This window comes from Erpetoichthys calabaricus, chromosome 8, assembly GCF_900747795.2.
Source record: "Erpetoichthys calabaricus chromosome 8, fErpCal1.3, whole genome shotgun sequence".
Taxonomy (NCBI): domain Eukaryota; kingdom Metazoa; phylum Chordata; class Cladistia; order Polypteriformes; family Polypteridae; genus Erpetoichthys; species Erpetoichthys calabaricus.
The window spans coordinates 90,948,208-90,967,323 of NC_041401.2; the positions used below are offsets into that span (position 1 = coordinate 90,948,208).

At 38.1% G+C, this 19,116-nt stretch overlaps 1 protein-coding gene across 1 annotated transcript; it reads left to right on the forward strand.

The window, feature by feature from the left end:
• The first annotated feature begins 5,850 nt into the window (after positions 1-5,850).
• mrps23 (mitochondrial ribosomal protein S23) lies at positions 5,851-16,185 on the forward strand. Its single transcript, XM_028807087.2, has 5 exons — positions 5,851-6,084; positions 6,687-6,863; positions 10,192-10,269; positions 13,216-13,342; positions 15,802-16,185. Exons 1-5 carry the CDS (start codon positions 6,041-6,043, stop codon positions 15,970-15,972), a joined length of 597 nt encoding a protein of 198 aa, XP_028662920.1. The 5' UTR covers positions 5,851-6,040; the 3' UTR covers positions 15,973-16,185.
• The last annotated feature ends 2,931 nt before the right edge of the window (positions 16,186-19,116 follow it).

Sequence of the window (19,116 nt, forward strand, 5' to 3'; positions counted from 1 at the left end):
CCACGGTCATCTAACCCAGGGGTAGGCAACGTCGGTCCTGGAGTGCCACAGTATGTGCAGGTTTTTGTTCCAACCCAGTTCCTTAACGAGAACTCAATTATTGCTGATGAAGCACATATTGCTTAAGTGACATTTTAATGCTTCATTTTAGTGGTCTCGCTTGTTAAGGTTCTCCAACCTTAATTGCTTATTTCAATCTTAAACTGCTGCATTCAGTGTTTTAATTGCTCCTTATTAGCAATAAGATGTAAAAGACAAAGCAGCCAGCAGTTCTCCAGCTAGCTTTTTTCCAATTACATCTGTGTGTGTTCATCATGCACTATTTGATTTAATAAAACACTTAATAGAAAAATGTGACAGACTGAAAATGATCTGTTTTAGGCTTCATATCATTTGGATGATATCCTTGGAAAGGAAAAAAATCTACGATATAAAAGCCTTACATTGCACAGACTAACAAGCCATAAAATTAAATAAGGTCTGAGATTGGCAATGATTGGTTTCTAATTAAGCAATTGGGTTGAATGAAAACCTGTAGCCACTGCGGCTCACCAGGACCGACATTGCCTACCCCTGTTTTACATCTTATTGCTAATAAGGAGCAATTAAAACACTGAATGCAGCAGTTTAAGATTGAAATAAGCAATTAAGGTTGGAGAACCTTAACAAGCGAGACCACTAAAATGAAGCATTAAAATGTCACTTAAGCAATATGTGCTTCATCAGCAATAATTGAGTTCTCGTTAAGGAACTGGGTTGGAACAAAAACCTGCACATACTGTGGCACTCCAGGACCGACGTTGCCTACCCCTGATCTAACCTCAGTTGTGTGAATGCTTTTGGCAGACACACTTCCTGGCTCTCAGCCGTTATAAATTTTATCAGGACAATAATTTTATACATTCTAGATGATACATCAATGACTTAGCAAAGAAGAAAGAGCATGGACAAACATTCCAAAAAGTCAAGTTTTTTTATTAGAGAGAAAGAAACGATATTCACTCACACACAGTTATACGTTGCATTGACACGATGCAAGTCCAAACACAGAATCAAAATTCAATGCGATCTTGAAGAAAAGTTAATTCCAAATATTATTTTTACTGAAGTTTTAAAGTAAAAGTGAAAATAATGCATATGTAACAATTCCCATGAAAATAACAATTTCTTTAAATTGTATATCCAGTTAACCAAACCGGGGACGGGCAAGCAAAGCCGCCTAGTACTGTATATATAGATTTGCAGTATCCATCCATCCATCCATTATCCAACCCGCTGAATCCGAACACAGGGTCACGGGGGTCTGCTGGAGCCAATCCCAGCCAACACAGGGCACAAGGCAGGAACCAATCCCGGGCAGGGTGCCAACCCACCGCAGGACACACACAAACACATCCACACACCAAGCACACACTAGGGCCAATTTAGAATCACCAATCCACCTAACCTGCATGTCTTTGGACTGTGGGAGGAAACCCACGCAGACACGGGGAGAACATGCAAACTCCACGCAGGGAGGACCCGGGAAGTGGTCTCCCAACTGCGAGGCAGCAGCACTACCCACTGCGCCGCCTGATTTGCAGTATATATAATACATATAGATGAGTTGCCTCTAGTAAATCATCCTAACTACTCTCAACACTGCAGTATATTTCAACCATTTGTTATCTTGAAACATTTTTTAAATTGGAAAAAACTGGTAAACTAGTCTAGTGGATCGATCACTGACCTCTCTGCCTAATCCCAAGTGTTACATATGTGAATATGAGAATGTTATTTTCCAGGAGGATGGAATGCATTAGGCTATCATTAATAAGTGACTTATGATACAATCAGTCATTTCTGTTTGTGATGCACAAAGGGAAATGGTGGCAGAGAAATAAAATCCACCAAGCATCAGATGTCTTTCCTGCCATACATAAAGGAAGTCACATATCCAGTTCAGAGTCAGCAATGTCAAGTGTGAGACAATAGCCATCCTTGGATGGACTGCACACATCCTCACTCACTCTCACTGATATAAGGTCAGTTACTAGTCATTAGGTAGCCTAATACTTGTGAACAACCAAGGTATCATTACAAGGTACTAAACATTCTCAAAGGCCGCTCAGTCCAGTTTAGGCTTGTGAATGACTAGAACCTATCGGGACAGCACCAAGTAAGTAACAGGGTCGTGTAACATTCCAGTCCATTGTAGTGGTCACCGTTTAAAAGAATTGCAAGTAAGCCAGTCCTGCATGTGGGGAGAAAGTACAATAACCCCAAAAAAAAAAAAACTACAGTGACACAGGAAGAATGTAGAAATTGTGCCCAGGGAGTGAAAAGGTCAACATTCAAAATTAGGACCATGATCAGCAGTTCTATGCTAAGTCAAAATTGGTCAATACTATGCTGTGTAAAACACAAGTAAGGAGTATTTTAACCCAGCACTGATATGGAGTGAAGTAACTGGCTGAGCTAAAGGAGATACTCTGCAACTTGGATGGATATGGCTGCCAAGGTAGTGGTTAATTATTACTAATTATTAGCGGTTAATATTGCTTTGTGGTGCTGCATCAGAAATGAATTCTGTAAAAATATTAATGATTTTGTAACTTCTCTCTAAACCTGCTGTAACATCAGGCAGCCTATACAGCATACATTTTCCAGGAAAAGTACGAAAAACAGCCTTATAGAACAAATATGGCTCTGTGAGCAAATGTTTTACTTGTGTACTCTTCCGATTATGGTCTGTAATTCGGTCATGCTTTTAATGCTTCGAAATGTGACAGTTGCATAAAGTGACTGAAAATTTGTCACCAAGCTACACTCCAGACTTTTGAAAAATATTGTAAACTTACCTCCTTTACTACCAATGTGTACACCTGCCCAAGAGTGAAATGTTCCCCGTTTCCTTTCAAAATAACTTAAGTTCACGGGAATGTGGAGGAGCCAAACTGCAGGACGGGGATGCTGGCCCATGTCAGCTTCATTGTGTTCTTTGGTTGGTGTTTTAAATTAGCTTGTGATGGATAACAACTCTGAACCCTTCATCTCATCAAATACTCAGAGTGGACGACTGTCAAGAAAATGGCTGATGCACTGTAATGTTACTGAAACTACTCAAGAGTCATGGAGCAAAATCCTGCAGAAAAAAGGACATTTATGGAAGAATATGGTGGCACTAAGAAAGTATACACGTCATCGGCATTAATGATATCTGTGACATTCAGCCGGGTATGTTGTCATTATACTGTACCTTACATGACAACAGAATACAGACGCATTAAATAATGGAGCAAGCAACAATGCAGTGTATGCTTAATAATAAAGTGGAGCAGACATAGAGCAGTGGCAATGAACAAGCAGTACATATGCAACATTAAGATATTAAAACCATATAAATATCAGATAGACATGTAAATATGTATGAGGTGGAGCAGGTTTGTCCTCTGCTAATCAAATGCCCAATGTAAAACATAAAATCACAAGCCATACTATTGCTATTATTCTATTGCAGCTAATTAGCAGTTATACACACACGGAGGTCACACTGACTGCTGACATGTCAGCCATATTGGAGAGGTCTGGATTGGCTTGGAAACTCACAGACATGTATGGAGATCACATGTTAAAATCAGTGGGGAACTTTCTTATTTCTCAACCGATTGTCCCAAAATGTGTTTGGTTTTAAATGGTAGACATGCCTGCAGCCAGTTTTCCAAATTACATGGTGTATTATTTGTAAAACGTTTTGTTATTAATACCTGCAAGAAACAGTGCCACAGTGAGCTACTATAAGTAAATAATGAAAAAATATCTAATATGTTCAGCTTTCTCCAAGGAAACGTACAAATAATAATGCTTCACCTCTTAAGCGTAAAGAACAGGAGAATCTAATACACAGTACACATAATAATACTAACAAAAATAATAACTAGCAGCAGGTCATGAAATGCATAAATTATTTAAACTTTGCTCGATGTACAGTAATATTCTGCTTCCTCCATGTGGAAAATGTTACAGTACAGTACAATGAAAATTCTCTATTTTGAAGATGCCCTGTGCTGTTGCGATTTCAAGCAGGTTTTATTTATTTGTTTGTTTAATCATTCCATGACCTATGTATTATTATTATTATTTCTACTATAGTCTTAAGTTTGCCTGGTATTAGAAGTGATTTCACTGCTTAATCTGTACTTTTACATGCACTACTGTACTTTATGATGAACTGCAGTTAACTAACATTAAAATCTCCTACATCTCAAATTCCATGAAACAGCATCAAGTAAGTGGTCACAGTGTGTATGTGCTGTTTGTCCTGTACATAAATACAAATGCAGCAGGTACCTAAGCATTCAAATATCACAATGTCATAAAACATAAGGCAACACAAATTCAATAATTGTATCTTCCTGTATTGGACACTCTAGTATTATAGCAGAGCGACAGTGAAACCCCTTCATAAATGAAGGCACATCCTCTGGACCACTGGCACGGCTGCAGTATTTGTACCTTTATGATGGCATAAAGCTTTTTCTAAGGGTATAAATAAATATTGCACCCATACTGGGTTACAGTTGCCAGCCTCCCTGACCGCACAGCCCCACCGACGACTTGTACCTTTGTTTTTCCCCAACAGTGCACAGTACAAGGTGAAAGGAGATCAGGCTGGTTAAGGGTCCGAGTCTGTCCAAGAGCTACGGGGGAGTAGCAAGATGGGCACCTTCTCTGTTTAGCTTACATAAAAGAGGGAAACCAGGTGGGAGGCACAAGGAACTACAGTCTACCCTCAAACACCCTCTGAGGAACACAAGACAAAATAAGACAAATACAGCGGACTACATGGAAGAGCATTGGCAGCAATATTATAATGAAGTTAACATCCAGAATGCTCTGCATTTACGAAGCAGAGATCAAAATCGCATCACCGATCTGCTGTGGCCAAAATAACAGAAATAATAAATACAATATCTGAAGCACTTTTTGGTGTCATCTATTTCATCTATTTTAAGGCAAATTATAACTGCTATTATTAATATATTTTTTTTTTTATTTGTAACAGTGCCGACAAGTTGTATCTGTCAGGGATGGGTCACCCATAGTATGAGCTGGCATTCCATCAAACAAATGAGTGGCTTCAGAGACGGCGGCAGGGACACCCATAAAAAAAGCAAGCATGCAGTGTTGGAAACAAAATTCATCCAGTGCAAGAATGGCACAGCACTAAAAAGAGACATGAAAGGCGCAAAAGGATCCAGCGCTATGTTATTATTATTTTGTTTTTATTCTTGAATGACATAACAATGAGCAATATGACTGTTTCGTTCCAAACTTTGGGAAGGTAGTTTAAATCCAAACCCATCCAATCCTAAGTATTAATGTGCTTGAAACAACATAATTTTGCATATAATGATATGTAAATATACATGATAGCTGTAACTGTATCAGGACTATAAAATTAAATATTTTTACATATGTCCACACAACAAACAATTATTGAATATTTTGACATGAATATATTCATACACAAATCAAAATATCAATATTTATCTGTTTTGCCTTTATTTAAAGTCTGACAGTGCTAACTTGGTAATACCAGTAATACAAAATACAAACTCATTTGTGAGAAGTGGTCCTTCCCTGCCATGTCTGCACGTTTCTCCCCTCCTTGCCTTTACAGGCTGTACAGTTTTGAGGCCTTCCTTCAAGGTCGCAGGTAAATCTGATACACCGCTAGAACAAAAGGTCGACCGCTCCAAGATGGCGGCTCTATTGACGTGTCCGGGTGAAGTGAATGTGACGTCTATGCATATCGATGGTTTTTATTAACCCTTAAACTCCGGAAGTAGTATCGGCAGTTGTGACGTTTGACCTTTCGCTTCCGTTCACGTCCGGGTGCTATGGATTCACGTTGTAGGGTTTGTGCCGTAATAATGACCTGTTGACGGGTACGTGAGAGACGTACGAGGTGAAGGACTGCCACTGTTGCTATCACGTTACGCTGACGAGACACGTCCTGGACACCGGAGCTCTTTTGGAGGATTAGAAGCCTGTAAGCATGGCAGGCAGCCGCCTGGAGAAGCTGGGCACCGTATTTACAAGGTGAGAACTAATGCCTTCTTGTGGTGGGCGACTTTCAGGTTTGCAGCTAAAGGAGTTGAAATTAAATTTCTCTTTAGGGTGAGGTTTCTTTTTAATTATATTGCAGGGAGGTGAAATTTAAAGCATTTTTGTGTTTTGGAAAATCGGACAGTAGTGCAACTAGAGGGAGGTTTTCTGATAAACTAGAGCTTTGTCAAGGTATCCCGTTGGTCGAAGTAAACACAATGCCAGCAATTAATCTGAAAATGGATAGGGAAGTATGCTTATCGATTGTGTTTTTGAATTTGTTGAAGTAAGAGTGAACCTCACTGTCATGTGGCAGTTCGGAGTTGACCCTAAATGTGTGTGTGTGTGTGTGTGTGTGTGTGTGTGACCGCCCGCCTGCCTTATAATGGACTAGCGCCCTACCTTGTACCCAGTGTCAGGTGGATTAGGCTCCAGCAGACTCCCTTGACCCTCTCCAGTACTAAGCAGGTTAGAAAATGACTGACATCTGATCAGTAAAGAAGGTCAGATAGGCACAGAGAAGCTGAAACATGAGTTGTGCCTGACCAGATGCTTTTCTTTTCTTTTTTTTTTGTTGTTTTCTTTTGCACATCAAGGATACGAGATCTTATGCGAGCTGGAGTTATCAAGGAAGCCGACAGACCTGTCTGGTATGACGTTTATGCTGCTTTTCCACCTAAAAAGGAACCAGTCTATCAAAAACCCATGGGGAGATTTCGAAAGGTGGAGGACAATGTTCAGGAAATATTCTACAAGGAAGATGTTATTCGGGCGTAAGTACTGCAGAAATCTGATAAATTAAATGCTCTTTTTTTTATTTGGCAGTTAATGTTAGCTCATAAAACATAAAATTGAATATGTGAATCTGTCATCCTAATGCTATTAAAACAATACACCAAACATCTTGAAATTTATTAATACAAATATGCATATCTTTTAGCAACATATTTAATATCAGTTCATATAGACATTAATAATGTTTATACCGTTTCATTGACGTATTGTAACATTTCAGGTCTGCTCTTGCTGACATAGTAAATTCAGGAAGGATATGCAAAGGGCTTTGGGAAACATGGAAGAAAGCAGAATTCTGTTTTATACAGATGCTGGAGTAAACTTCAGGGGATGTCCAGTCCTAATGTGATCTGCACCCACCTACAATAAACCCTCACCTTGTATCCCATAATATGTCCGCCTTTGAGGTGGAATTAAACAAAGGGCCTGGGCTTAGAGAGAACACGTCAGAGGCAAAGAGGAACCAGCAGCAGTTGTTCAGACATGAGTCAGGAAGGTACAAGTGAACCTACTCAGAGTTTGCTGAGGCCCACATAGGCAAAGGTTTACAAAACGTTTTAATCAACATTCACTTTGAGAGTTTCCTTTTTATTCCTTGGTAACTCTCTCTTAGTGGCCACATCGAAGAGCCAGTGTTACAGTGCACCCAACATGAGGGAAAGTCTTCTTCATTAAAGTTGACATGGGATACTTTTCACAGAGGGTTATGGCCAGTACTGGGGAAAGCTTGTATTGTGATGGCTTAAGCTGCCCATAAATGATGCACACCTCCGCACCGATTGCTTACAGCAAAACATATTTGATTGAGATCATTGATGGTAGGTAGAGTGCCCAGTGAGGGCTGGGTGGACTCGGAACCCCTGCAGATTTTGTTTTTTTTTTTCCTCCAGCCTTTTCTGTCCTCCTGGCCACTGGACCTTACTTTATTCTTTGTTACTTAGTATTGCCTAATCTTGTTTTTGTTTCATATAAACCTTTCTTTCTTCATCTTGTAAAGCACTTTGAGCTACAACATTTGTATGAAAATGTGCTATATAAATAAATGTTGTTGTCGTTATTTGTCTTCGGGATTGCTGAGCAGAGAATGAGGAAATGCATGAGAGTCTCCGAACTGCCAAATAAGACAATTGTTATGATTGATAACATTGCTTGGAATTCTTAAAATCAACTTTGAATTTATGGTAGCTGCGCTTTACTTAACATCACTAAACTTTTGTTCATTCCATTTTATTCACAATAGCATGAAATGACAGCGACCTGTTTGTCTCAGAGTTTTGTGTCTGTTGGTTAACTTAAAGTGTGTTTAGTGTTTACATTCTGAATCAGTACAGAAATACATGACACATTTATTTTGATGTACTGTAATACACTGCACCACTTATCAAATCAGTGTCAAAAGGGGTCAACTACCATGTTGCGAGGTGGAGGGTACTACCAAACGTTACTGATCAGTAACACCTTCCCCCACCATAACCTATTGACTGCGGGGTGAAAGCTTTAGATTCATCAAAAATTTCCATTTCCAGTTTTTAACGGATCTTGATATTTTAAGGTCCCCTGACACTGAAAATGTTGATATCTTGAAGGTGGGTGGGTGTCTATATGTGTGTCACGGTTTCTTGAGGACGGTCTAGAGCTAAAACAGCTGGATGGAAAAATACCAAACCGGAAACTTAAGCCAGTTATGAGATGATGATGCGCCGATTAGTTTTTGAGCCAAATCGTGCAAGAGAAGGACACCCTATAGAGCAGGGGTGGACAATGTTGGTCCTGGAGAGCCAACACAGTTTCTTAATGAGAAGTCAATTATTGCTGATGAACCACTTATTGCTTAAGTGGCATTTTGATTTTTCATTTTAGTGGTCTTGCTTGTTAAGGTTCCCCACCCTTAATTGCGTATTTCAATCTTAAAGAGCTGCATTCACTGTTTTAATGGCTCCTAATTAGCAATAAAATGTAAATGACAAAGCAGTCAGAAGTTCTCCATGTAGCTTGTTTCCATTTACATCTGTGTGTTCATCGTGCACTGTTTGATTTAATAAAACACTTAATAGAAAGATGTGACAGACTGAAAATTATTCGTTTTAGACTTCAAATCATTTGGATGATATTACTGAATTTTTGCTGTCCGCAAAGTCCCACTTTTGTCTGTCTGTCCACAGAACATTCTCCTAAAAGGCTTGTTGGTCATTCAGTTTGTGCTTGTCACTTCAGCGTTTGTTCTTCTTGGCCAGAAATAGTTTCTCTCTCTCTGTCCCCCTCAATGGTGCCCATTTTTGCTCCATTTCTTTCTGATGGTGGAGTGGTAAACACTGGCGTTTACGAAGGCAAGAGAAATCAGCAATTCTTTTTTGTTATTTTAGGATACTTTATGAAATCCTGGATGCTTTTATGCTGCACACTTTTTGGTAGGCCAGCCACTTGTTCAAGTGTTTTCTCTTTGGAGCTCATGGAGTCCCACAGCCTCAGAAATTGCGTTGTAGCCTTCTCCAGGCTGATAGAAAACTTTCTTGTGATCTCTTTAGAAATTTCCGTTGATTGCAGCATTTTGTGCTGCTAACTTGACTGTGATGGTGAAGGTCAAAATAAAGAGAAGTTCATATACTGAGCAGAGCTGGCACTACTCCGGCCTGGCTGTGTTCACTCAGTTTACTAACTAACTGTCCCTTCAATTGGGGTGATGTCACTAGAGGGCACAGTAACAATTGGTGCTGTATAACTTTGTTCGTTTGGTGAGTTACAAATGCACTATTTGTTCACTCAGTTTATCTGATGGATTTTGGTTGAAGACATGAAAACATTCAGTGTCAAAAAGTTGCAGCAATATAACAAACAAAGAAGGGTGCAAGCACCATTATTTCTAACAGTATATGCAATGCTTGCTTTTCATTGTTAGAATTTCTGGTCTGCACACTATTAATAAAATGCATTGTTTTTGGTTTACAGTAATAAGGTTTTTAAACAACCTGTGGTAATGAGTCAACATGTTATTGGGCCTAGTATGTTGAGTTATTATAATTGTTAAAAAATTGTCCCTTACAGTCTCTTAGAATTAATTAAGCAATTTAGTAAGATCATTTCTGTTTTTAGGTTTACTCAGAGATATAATTGTTTGTTTATTTGGATTCATATTGGCTTAGATTATTTTAAAATGTAACTGCAATATAGCATAGCAACAATAGCAATAGCAACCTGGTGTTTTTCTGTAATCCTGTTTGCTGCCAGTAGGTGTCATCACATGTCTGTTTTTTTTGTTTGCCTGCAAGCATTACAATGTAATACAATATTCTCTAATGTTCATTTTAGGAAATTTTTTGAAATTTATGGGAATGGACCTCGTGCTTTTGATCTCACTAAGGCTAACTTTGTGTCCACAAGTCAAAGGTAAGAAAAGAAAACAAATAAACAATAAAAATACAATCTACTTTCCGTGTACTATAAAAGGTCACGTTATAGTGATGCACATACCTGTAAGTACAATATCAGCACTGATAATTTCACATTTATGAAAAAAATAACAGGCAGTGAAATAGTGCCAAGTGGTATGACCAAAATTCTATTATCACATTTTTTTCAAAATTATACCGGTTTCACGGTATTCAACGGTATTTTTTTTCCCATGCATGAGTTGATGTTAACCACATTTTCCACTGCAATTACTGCAGGAGACTGGCTAAGAATAACCTAATCCACTGTCATGAGAACTGTACATTGTACAAAAAAACATTTTAATGTGCACACAAGTACTAATACAGGTTTGCATGGCCCCATAAAGTGATAGTTTTCAAGGGGGTGGCACTAATGAAGAGAAGGAATCACATTGCATGACAGTTCCAATCAAAATATATTGAACAAATTTTGCAAACAACTTAAACTATAATTCTGACAACATATTTTCAACCATCCAAAGAGGCATTTAGACTTAGTAAAATATCCAGTGGTGCTTGTCAAAACTTGTATGGCACTGAACATGTCTTAGAAAAGGAATAAATAGTAAATATTTTTTGTAAACCAACTACACTTTCTGTTAATGTTAACAATCTCTGTCCACTGACACGTTAAAGTGACATTTTACACAACTTTACCATCATTAAACTGCATAATATTTAAACTAATAAATAATAACAATAAAATAAATAATAGTGGAACTTCCAGTAATAATACTATTACTTCAAGATTTCAAGCCCAGGTGCATTACACAGTATTCACCAAATAAAAATAAAATAAAACAAGGGCAACTTGGTGATGACATCTTTACCAGCTGAACCATCATTAAGGCAAATTGCATTAATATGGACCTTGTTTCAAGCTAAGCTATATACATAAATAATAAAACTGAAACTTACATTTATTTGTGGTGTAGCCCTACGGAATCATATTTTAGGGCCATGGGGAAGAAAAAAAAATACGGACACAGTCAAGAAAAAAAAAACTATATGTCGAGATTAATTTCCACTTTTTAGTTTATTTTGTCATTAAAGTAGAATGTCGTAAACTAAACTTCATCCTAAAATCAATGTTTAATTTACTAGATTTTCTCAAACCCCATCATAAGTTAATGTAGCACATTAAATGATTTGTGTTAAGTGTTCCCCGACTCATATCATGAAAATGATATCAAGTATTTATCTTAGCATTCTAAATTTTCAGAGAACAGGAATATCATGAAGTGAATGTATTCTGTGCAGCGATTGCTGCCTGCGCCTCCTCTTAGTCCAAGAGGAAGTCAGTTTAAGAAGCGCGTAGTGATTAACATGGCTTGGGGAACATTTAACACAAAGCATTTAATGTGCTACATAACTTATGACAGGGTTTGAGAAAATCTAGTAAATAAAATATTCATTTTAAGATGAAGTTTAGTTTACGATGTTCTAGTTTAATGACAAATTACAAGAATAAAGTCGACATGTTGACTTAAATGTCATAAACGTCGAGATTAAAGTGGAAATGTCGAGAATAAAGTCAACATGTCGTCACACTATTACACAGTACCCAGGTACATTACACAGTATTGAAAAAAAAAAAATAAAACAAGTACAACTTGGCTTGCAGTATTATCCAGTAGTGTAGAAACAGTATTTACACATTTGAACATAATGGTCCACATCCGACCTTTAAAAACAAACCATCTCCAGACAACAGACAAAAGTTGTCAGCAAAAGTTCTTCTGTGTCATCATGTTCAACTTTATCGTCTGCTACAATTTCAGTTTCGGAATGTGTGTCCATTTTCACCGTTCAATACCTCCACTAACGCACGTACTCCGTTGTATGCGTGTTTAGCGGTGCAGCAGTGAAAAAGGTCCCTCCTTTAACAGTTTCCCGCTGTGCCACGTTCTGAACGTTGTTTAGGCTATTTAAACCAGTGTTGCAGTATAAGAAAAATCCATATCATAACAAAAATAAAAAACGGTTTTTGGTAGGAACCGGTATACTGCCCAGCACTATAATGAAATAGGAAAAAAGCAGTGTAAACTACTTATGAAACAAAATGTGAATATTCAGTGACAGCTAAAAAAAAATGCTTCCACCAGATAAAATTGAGGATTAAGTAATTTGAGAAAGAAAATATTGTAGTTCCTTAACCACTTAATAATGCAATAATGTAAAATAACTGAGTATAAACTCTACATAAGGGGTATCCGGCTCCAATCCTGGAGGTCCACAGAGGGTTCAAGTTTTCATTCCACCCTGTTTCATAATTAGATGTCAGGCCTAGCTGACAATGGAACTCTGTGTTTAATTATATGGCTTGCTGGTGCTTTTATTTTTCTAAGACAAATCTTTCACATTGTAGATTTTTTCATTTTCTGAGAATATTGTCCATATGTTTTCTGGTACCTCTTGGTCTGTCCCTTCACTCTCAGGTTTTTTTAACATTGAATTAACAGAGAAACGTCATGATACATATATTCAAGTTTGAATGGAAGCATGTTAGCTGGAGAGTTGGTGTTTCCTTTGTCATTTGCACTTCATCGTTAACTGATGGCTAGTTAAGAAAACAGGCTAAAATGAAACCGCTGTTTAAAACTAAAATAGGCAATTAAGGGTACTGAATTGTAACTTGTGAGTTAACTAAAACTAAGCCAAAGAAAACATATTGCTTTAGTAGTAATTATCTGGGTTTTAATTAAAACTTTGCTTAAAACAAAAACCTGCAGCCACTGTGGACCTCCAGGACCAGGTTTCAGTATCCGTCTCCTACATGAATATCTTTAATTTATGTAGTGTTTCTTTTATTTAAATTCATTCAGGCAAGAGTGTACTGTGGAAAAGCCTTCTGTCTGTGGAAAAATACAAAAGCACTGCTTTATTCCCTCCATTGCCTTAGGTTTATAGAAAAATATCAGGAACTTGAAAAAGCATCAAATCTTAGTGAAGAAGCACTTTTGGAAGAGACTGGAAAAGCACTCCTTGCTGAAGGCCTAATCCTGAGAAGAAGGACCGGTGGCTTTGGGGTCAGTATACCTTTGTCCCAAAACTTGTAGAACATCATTTTTTACTTCAGTAAAATGCTGTCTCAGCATATCATTATCACCTTATTGTTTCTTGTCGTATTTTTGTCCTTCTGTTGGAAAGCCAGTGAAGTGCCTTAGGATTCAGCATCTTATAGATGTCTTACAGCAGGGAAAAGGCTGAACCTTTTTATTTACACATTTAAAGAATGTGAAAATGTAACTTATGCATGACATCGTCACATTACGAAGAGTGCTAGCTAGACCCAGGCAGTAGAAACATTAATATGCTGTTGTATTTAAACAGATTTAACTGGCAGCTGACTTATTATTTGACATAGGTGTGACTCTGTTGTGGCACTCATTATACAGGTGCATCTCAATAAATTAGAATATCATCGAAAACTTACTTCAGTAGTTCAATTCAAAAAGTGAAAGTCATATACAGGGGGTCCTTGGGTTACGACACAGTTCCATTCCTACAACAGTGATGTAAGTGGAAACACCCTAGACTAAGTCACTTACTTATCCTAACACATTTGCAAAATCATAATCTAGAACATAAAAACACAACTAAGCCACAGAAAAAGGAAATAAATATACTGTACACTGTACTGTAGTAACAGAAAAAATGAGTATAAAAAAATTCCTTACCTTTATTCCTTCTGATCTCTTTACAATGTCTAATTTTACTTCTGTCGTGATGGCTTTCCCCTTCTTCGAAGCACTACCATCTGAAGACTCTGACTTTCGTTTAGGAGCCATGATAAGGGACAAAAAGTCGCCAAACAAAGTAACACAAAAAGAACACTTGTGCCGCGCGCAACCAAACTAGTTCGCCCACATAGTCTGTAAGTACGACGCTAATGGGAGTGAGTGTTGTAAACTCGAAACATCGTATGTCGAGACATTGTAACCCGAGGACCCTCTGTACTGTATTATATGGATTCATTACACACAGAGTGATATATTTCAAGCGTTTATTTATTTTTTTATTTTGCTGATTATGGCCTACAGGTAATGAAAACTCAAAATTCAGTATGTCAGAAAATCAGAATATTACACAAGACCAATAAAAAAAAAGATTTTTAATACAAAAATGTTGGTCTATTGAAAAGTCTGTCCATATATGCACTCAATACTTAGTCGGGGCTCCTTTTGCATGAATTACTGTGCGGTGTGGCATGGAGGCGATCAGCCTGTGGCACCGCTGAGGTGTTATGGAAGCCCAGGATGCTTTGATAGCGGCCTTCAGCTCATCTGCATTGTTGGGTCTGATGTCTCATCTTCCTCTTGATAATATCCCATAGATTCTCTATGGAGTTTAGGTCAGGGGAGTTTGCTTGCCAGTCAAGCACAGTGATACCATGGCCATTAAACCAGGTATTGGTATGCTGACATTGGACTTGATACAACACAGTGGACCAACACCACCAGATGACATGGCTCCCCAAATCATCACTGACTGTTGAAACTTCGCGCTGGTCCTCAAGCAACTTAATTCTATGCCTTTCCAGACTCTGGAAATGAAATGCAAAATTTACTTTCATCTGAAAAGAGTACTTTGGACCACTGAGCAACAGTCCAGTCCATTTTGTCCTTAGTCCAGGTGAGATGCTTCTGACTTTGTCTCTGGTTCAGGAGTGGCTTGACACAAGGAATGCGACAGTTGTTGCCCAAGTCCCAGATACGTCTGTGAGTGGCGGCTCTTGAAGAACTGACTCCTGCTGCAGTCCACTCCTTGTGAATCTCCCCCAAATTCTTGAACTGTGCTTCACAATCCTCTCAAGGCTGTGGTTATCCCTGTTGCTTGTGCACCTTTTTCTGCCACGTTTTCCTTCCACTCAACTTTCCATTAACATGCTTGGATACGGCACTCTGAACAGACCGCTTCTTTAGCAATGACCTTTTATGGCTTACCCTCCTTGTGGAGGGGTCAATGACGGTCTTTTGGACAATTGTCAAGTCAGCTGTCTTCTCCATGATTGTGTGGCCTACTGAACCAGACTGAGACCATTTAAAGGCCCAGGTCACCTTTGCAGGTGTTTTGGGTTAATTAGCTGAGTGGAGTGTGACACCATGAGTCTACAATATTGAACTCTTTCACAATATTCTAATTTTGTGAGATACTGAATTTTGGGTTTTCATTAGCTATAAGCCGTAATCAGCAAAATGAAAAGAAAAAAATGCTTCAGATATATCACTGTGTGTAATGAATCTATAGAATATATGAGTTTCACTTTTTGAATTGAATTACTGAAATAAATTAACTTTTCGATGATATTCTGATTTATAGAGCTGCACCTGTACAGTTATTTCATACTTGAATGTCTGAAATGTTTGCTACAAAAATACATCTTTCAATCCTTAACTGACAACTGTAAAGTACAATTTAAAATGCCGATATTACAAGTGTTTCATTTTACCTTTAAAGATAGTAATCCTTTGCTCTCTTCCAGCAGATGGCAGTACAGACTTCAGATAGCTCACTTTCCACAGACACTGAAAACCAAAGACCTGTACTTGAAATGAAACTTAAAGACATGTTGGAAGAGCGGCAAAATGTAATGTCTTCTCTTCCACAGTCTTCAGAGAAAGAGAATATCCCTTCTCAGAGTACACCATCTGCTTGAAGGAAGGGATTTCTACTAGGAGCGAATGGGAATTTCTCTGTGATGTTAAATTTCTACACTGCTTTTGAGGTGAAAGCTCAGCTGTGTAAAGAGGCTCTGGCGTCCTGTATACCTGTGAAGAACAAAAGTGGACTCCAGTGGTGTTTTCTATTAAGGACATTGTTCCTTGTGAGCTTACAAACAATAACGTGGAATAAAGACCGAAAATCTTAAGTTATAGCATTTTATTTCTCAGTATACATTTGTGCTGGAAAAGTATAGTTGTCTTTACGTAAAGAAGAAGTATATTTTTATTATTAAAATAGTGCCAATTATGGTTTTAATGAGTTCTGTTTATTGAGAAAAGTAGGACCTAAAAGATTGTCAGAAATGGTAAGCTTTCAGGATTTTATGCTACTAATTATAACAAAAAAGGCTCCATTCAGCTATTTAAAACAGATCATTTTCCCAACATTCTGCAGTAGAATAACTTCTGTTGATTAAATTGGCTTGTATGTTGTAATGCATACAGAAAGTCATTACAAATGAAATGTAAAAAGGTAGTATCAAGATGTCCACATGATACTGTGTGATATTTGCCTTCTCTTGCAACGTAACTAATTTGGAAGATGGTAATAAGACGAGATCCCCCAAATGTGGGTTGTATCCTCGATATTTATGCACACGTTAATTTTATGGAAAAAAAATCCGGTAAGGTCCGTCTTTGTTATGTGAATGGCCCAAGAAAAATGTGCAACAGTGAAATTAGCTCTGGCCACTTCGGCAATGAAAAAGAAGAGGAAAGAGACGTGAAAGCCAGACATCAGTGTTTTAATGTGCTTTACCTGCAGTGTAGGCATATTTACTAATATTTAGAGAACAATGTCTTGTATGCTATGAGAGAATTGGACAGTTTGTTTATTTCATAAGTACAGCAGGTATTTACAGTCCCTATGCAAATAAATACACTTTAGACTGAAACTGGTGCCGTGATGTTTCCAAATCAAGAGGACTCTCCTTCTGTTGAGTTTACTGCTTTCAGGGAGACCACTGGAGGGTGAAAAAGAGGGTCTTGTTTAGAATCGTAAGGCGCTCAGCACAGTGTCCTATTAGTGAAACAAAAGGAGCTGGTGTCACACAAACCTTCACCATCACAGAGCTGCTTGTAAAAACTTGAAGCCTTGCTTAGGGTTAGCACACGTTAGAGTAACTAAGAATTTCTTCATAACTTCAAAGAGCCGAAACCCATGGTTAGTTTTGATCTTGGAAGTTATTTCATGTTACTTAAGTAGATGGCCATTTATAATGAAAGTACACCAGCAGTCTTTCATTTCCTCCTCCAGCAAGTCTTCTGGAATCTCTACCTGACTTTTCTTTCTGTACCGATGATGAATTTTTGCTGTGAAATCCTTTTGTTTTTGCTTTTTCTAAAGGTTTTCTTTCAGAAGTGCATTTAGTCATTTTTTTCCTTGTTTAACCAAATGTGTGAAGCCTGTGCTACATTTGTCCCCCTTTCCTGCCTCCTTTGAGCAGGTTAAGCAGCACAAGAAGGGCTGAGATGAGGTTAACTCTCTTAGACCTCAACTGAGCTTTCTGTGCTTTGCCTTAATGATGGAAGTCTTCCAGGTCAATGACTAGCCGCTCGGTCTTTTTCTTTGTATTTTTTCCTCAATATCACATTCAAGCCTGTGGCTGCCTTGTAATCTTCAAACATCAGCCCCCATGACTTTAAAGATGAAGTCGGTAAACATGGTAGGGTACAGGTCAGCTCCTCCATGTACTTTGGTCATTTTTTTGGCATGGTCAATGAGAACAGCTGTTATGTTTTCAAGAAAATATGTTTTTTCATATTTTCAGTAGTGAGCTGTATTGTGATTTTATTCCATATGTCAGACGTTATAATCATAATAATAGTCTTTGAGGGCTACACCAAAATATGCACATTGTGACAATTTCCTTTGAGAGTGTATTATTTTCTCTCTTAATTATTTTTATACATTTTATTAACAGGGTACTTAATGAAGCATATACATAGTTTTAAATGGAAGCAGGTTAGCCGGCGAGGTTTTGGCTCCTTCATTATTTGTAGAGAGAGAGAAACTTTATTAACGCTGAAGGAAATTGCAGGTATCTCATTTTTAACTGGTGGCTGATTATGCTAAAAAACAATTAAAATATAAATGCAGCTATATACAACTAAAATCTGTAAGAATTCTGAATTGTAACTAAAATGAATCCCAAAGGCCATATTGCTTATTCAGCAAATAAATGGGGTCTAATTAAAAAACATTTGGCTGAAATGAAATGTGCAGCCACTGCAGTCCTCCAGGATTGTCACTGAAGACCCCTGGTCTTTTATGTTTAAACTAGCCATGTGACCTGTCAATGATGAGTAATAGAATAAATGAGAAAATATTTGATGGGGTTGCTACAATGCCTTTCCGTTGTATCGTCCTGTGTCCGAACCTCTCTGGATCAGCGTTCCCCCTCTTAAGTGCGTTTCCGTAAAGCCAAGTCCTTAGACTCTCTCCTGTCCGCTTTTATACTCCCCATCTTTGAAGGCGACTCTCAGCGTGCCTCCTATGCCTTCCTTCTTGTGTGTCCCAAATCTCATAAATTGCCTCACCAAAGCCTATCAGATTGCTCCAACGGACCAGACACGCACAGACCTTTGTGTTTTATTACACAGTAGATATTCTAGAGGAGCTGACGTTTAAATAAGTAGCGGACTCTGTAAAAATTCTCAAGATTCTGATAAAGCCGTATCATTGAAACAGTTTTAGTGAAATGAATTCATGTGAGACTATATACATACTTTTGAGAATAATGTCTTAGTACTTAATACTGTTTTACTTATGACACCAGTAATGGTGCACTTGACTTGAGCATTCCTAGTGTTCATCCTCTTTCTCTGTATGTTTAGCATTCGTTTGCTCGGAGGTTGATGCGCTTGCTGCTTTCTGAGCAGCTCTTCTTTTCTCCACCCTAGCTGCCCGCTTCTTCTCTTCTTTTGTCAACATCTTTTCACGTTTAAAACTGATCAGTCAGTGGTTGTGTTGCAATTACTTGGTACATTTTTCTTCATTTTTCACTTAAGCTGGCACTCAAGTGTTCAATCTGCCTCAAGAATGATTTAAGGTATGAAGAGGTAAGTGAAATGACGGC

Excerpts from the sequence above, each read along its gene's own strand:
- mrps23 (XM_028807087.2), top strand. The coding sequence starts at position 6,041 with ATGGCAGGCAGCCGCCTGGAGAAGCTGGGCACCGTATTTACAAG. Across the intron at positions 6,085-6,686 it reads CTGGGCACCGTATTTACAAG|GATACGAGATCTTATGCGAG; the intron begins GTGAGAACTAAT and ends TTGCACATCAAG. Across the intron at positions 13,343-15,801 it reads GAAGGACCGGTGGCTTTGGG|ATGGCAGTACAGACTTCAGA; the intron begins GTCAGTATACCT and ends CTCTTCCAGCAG.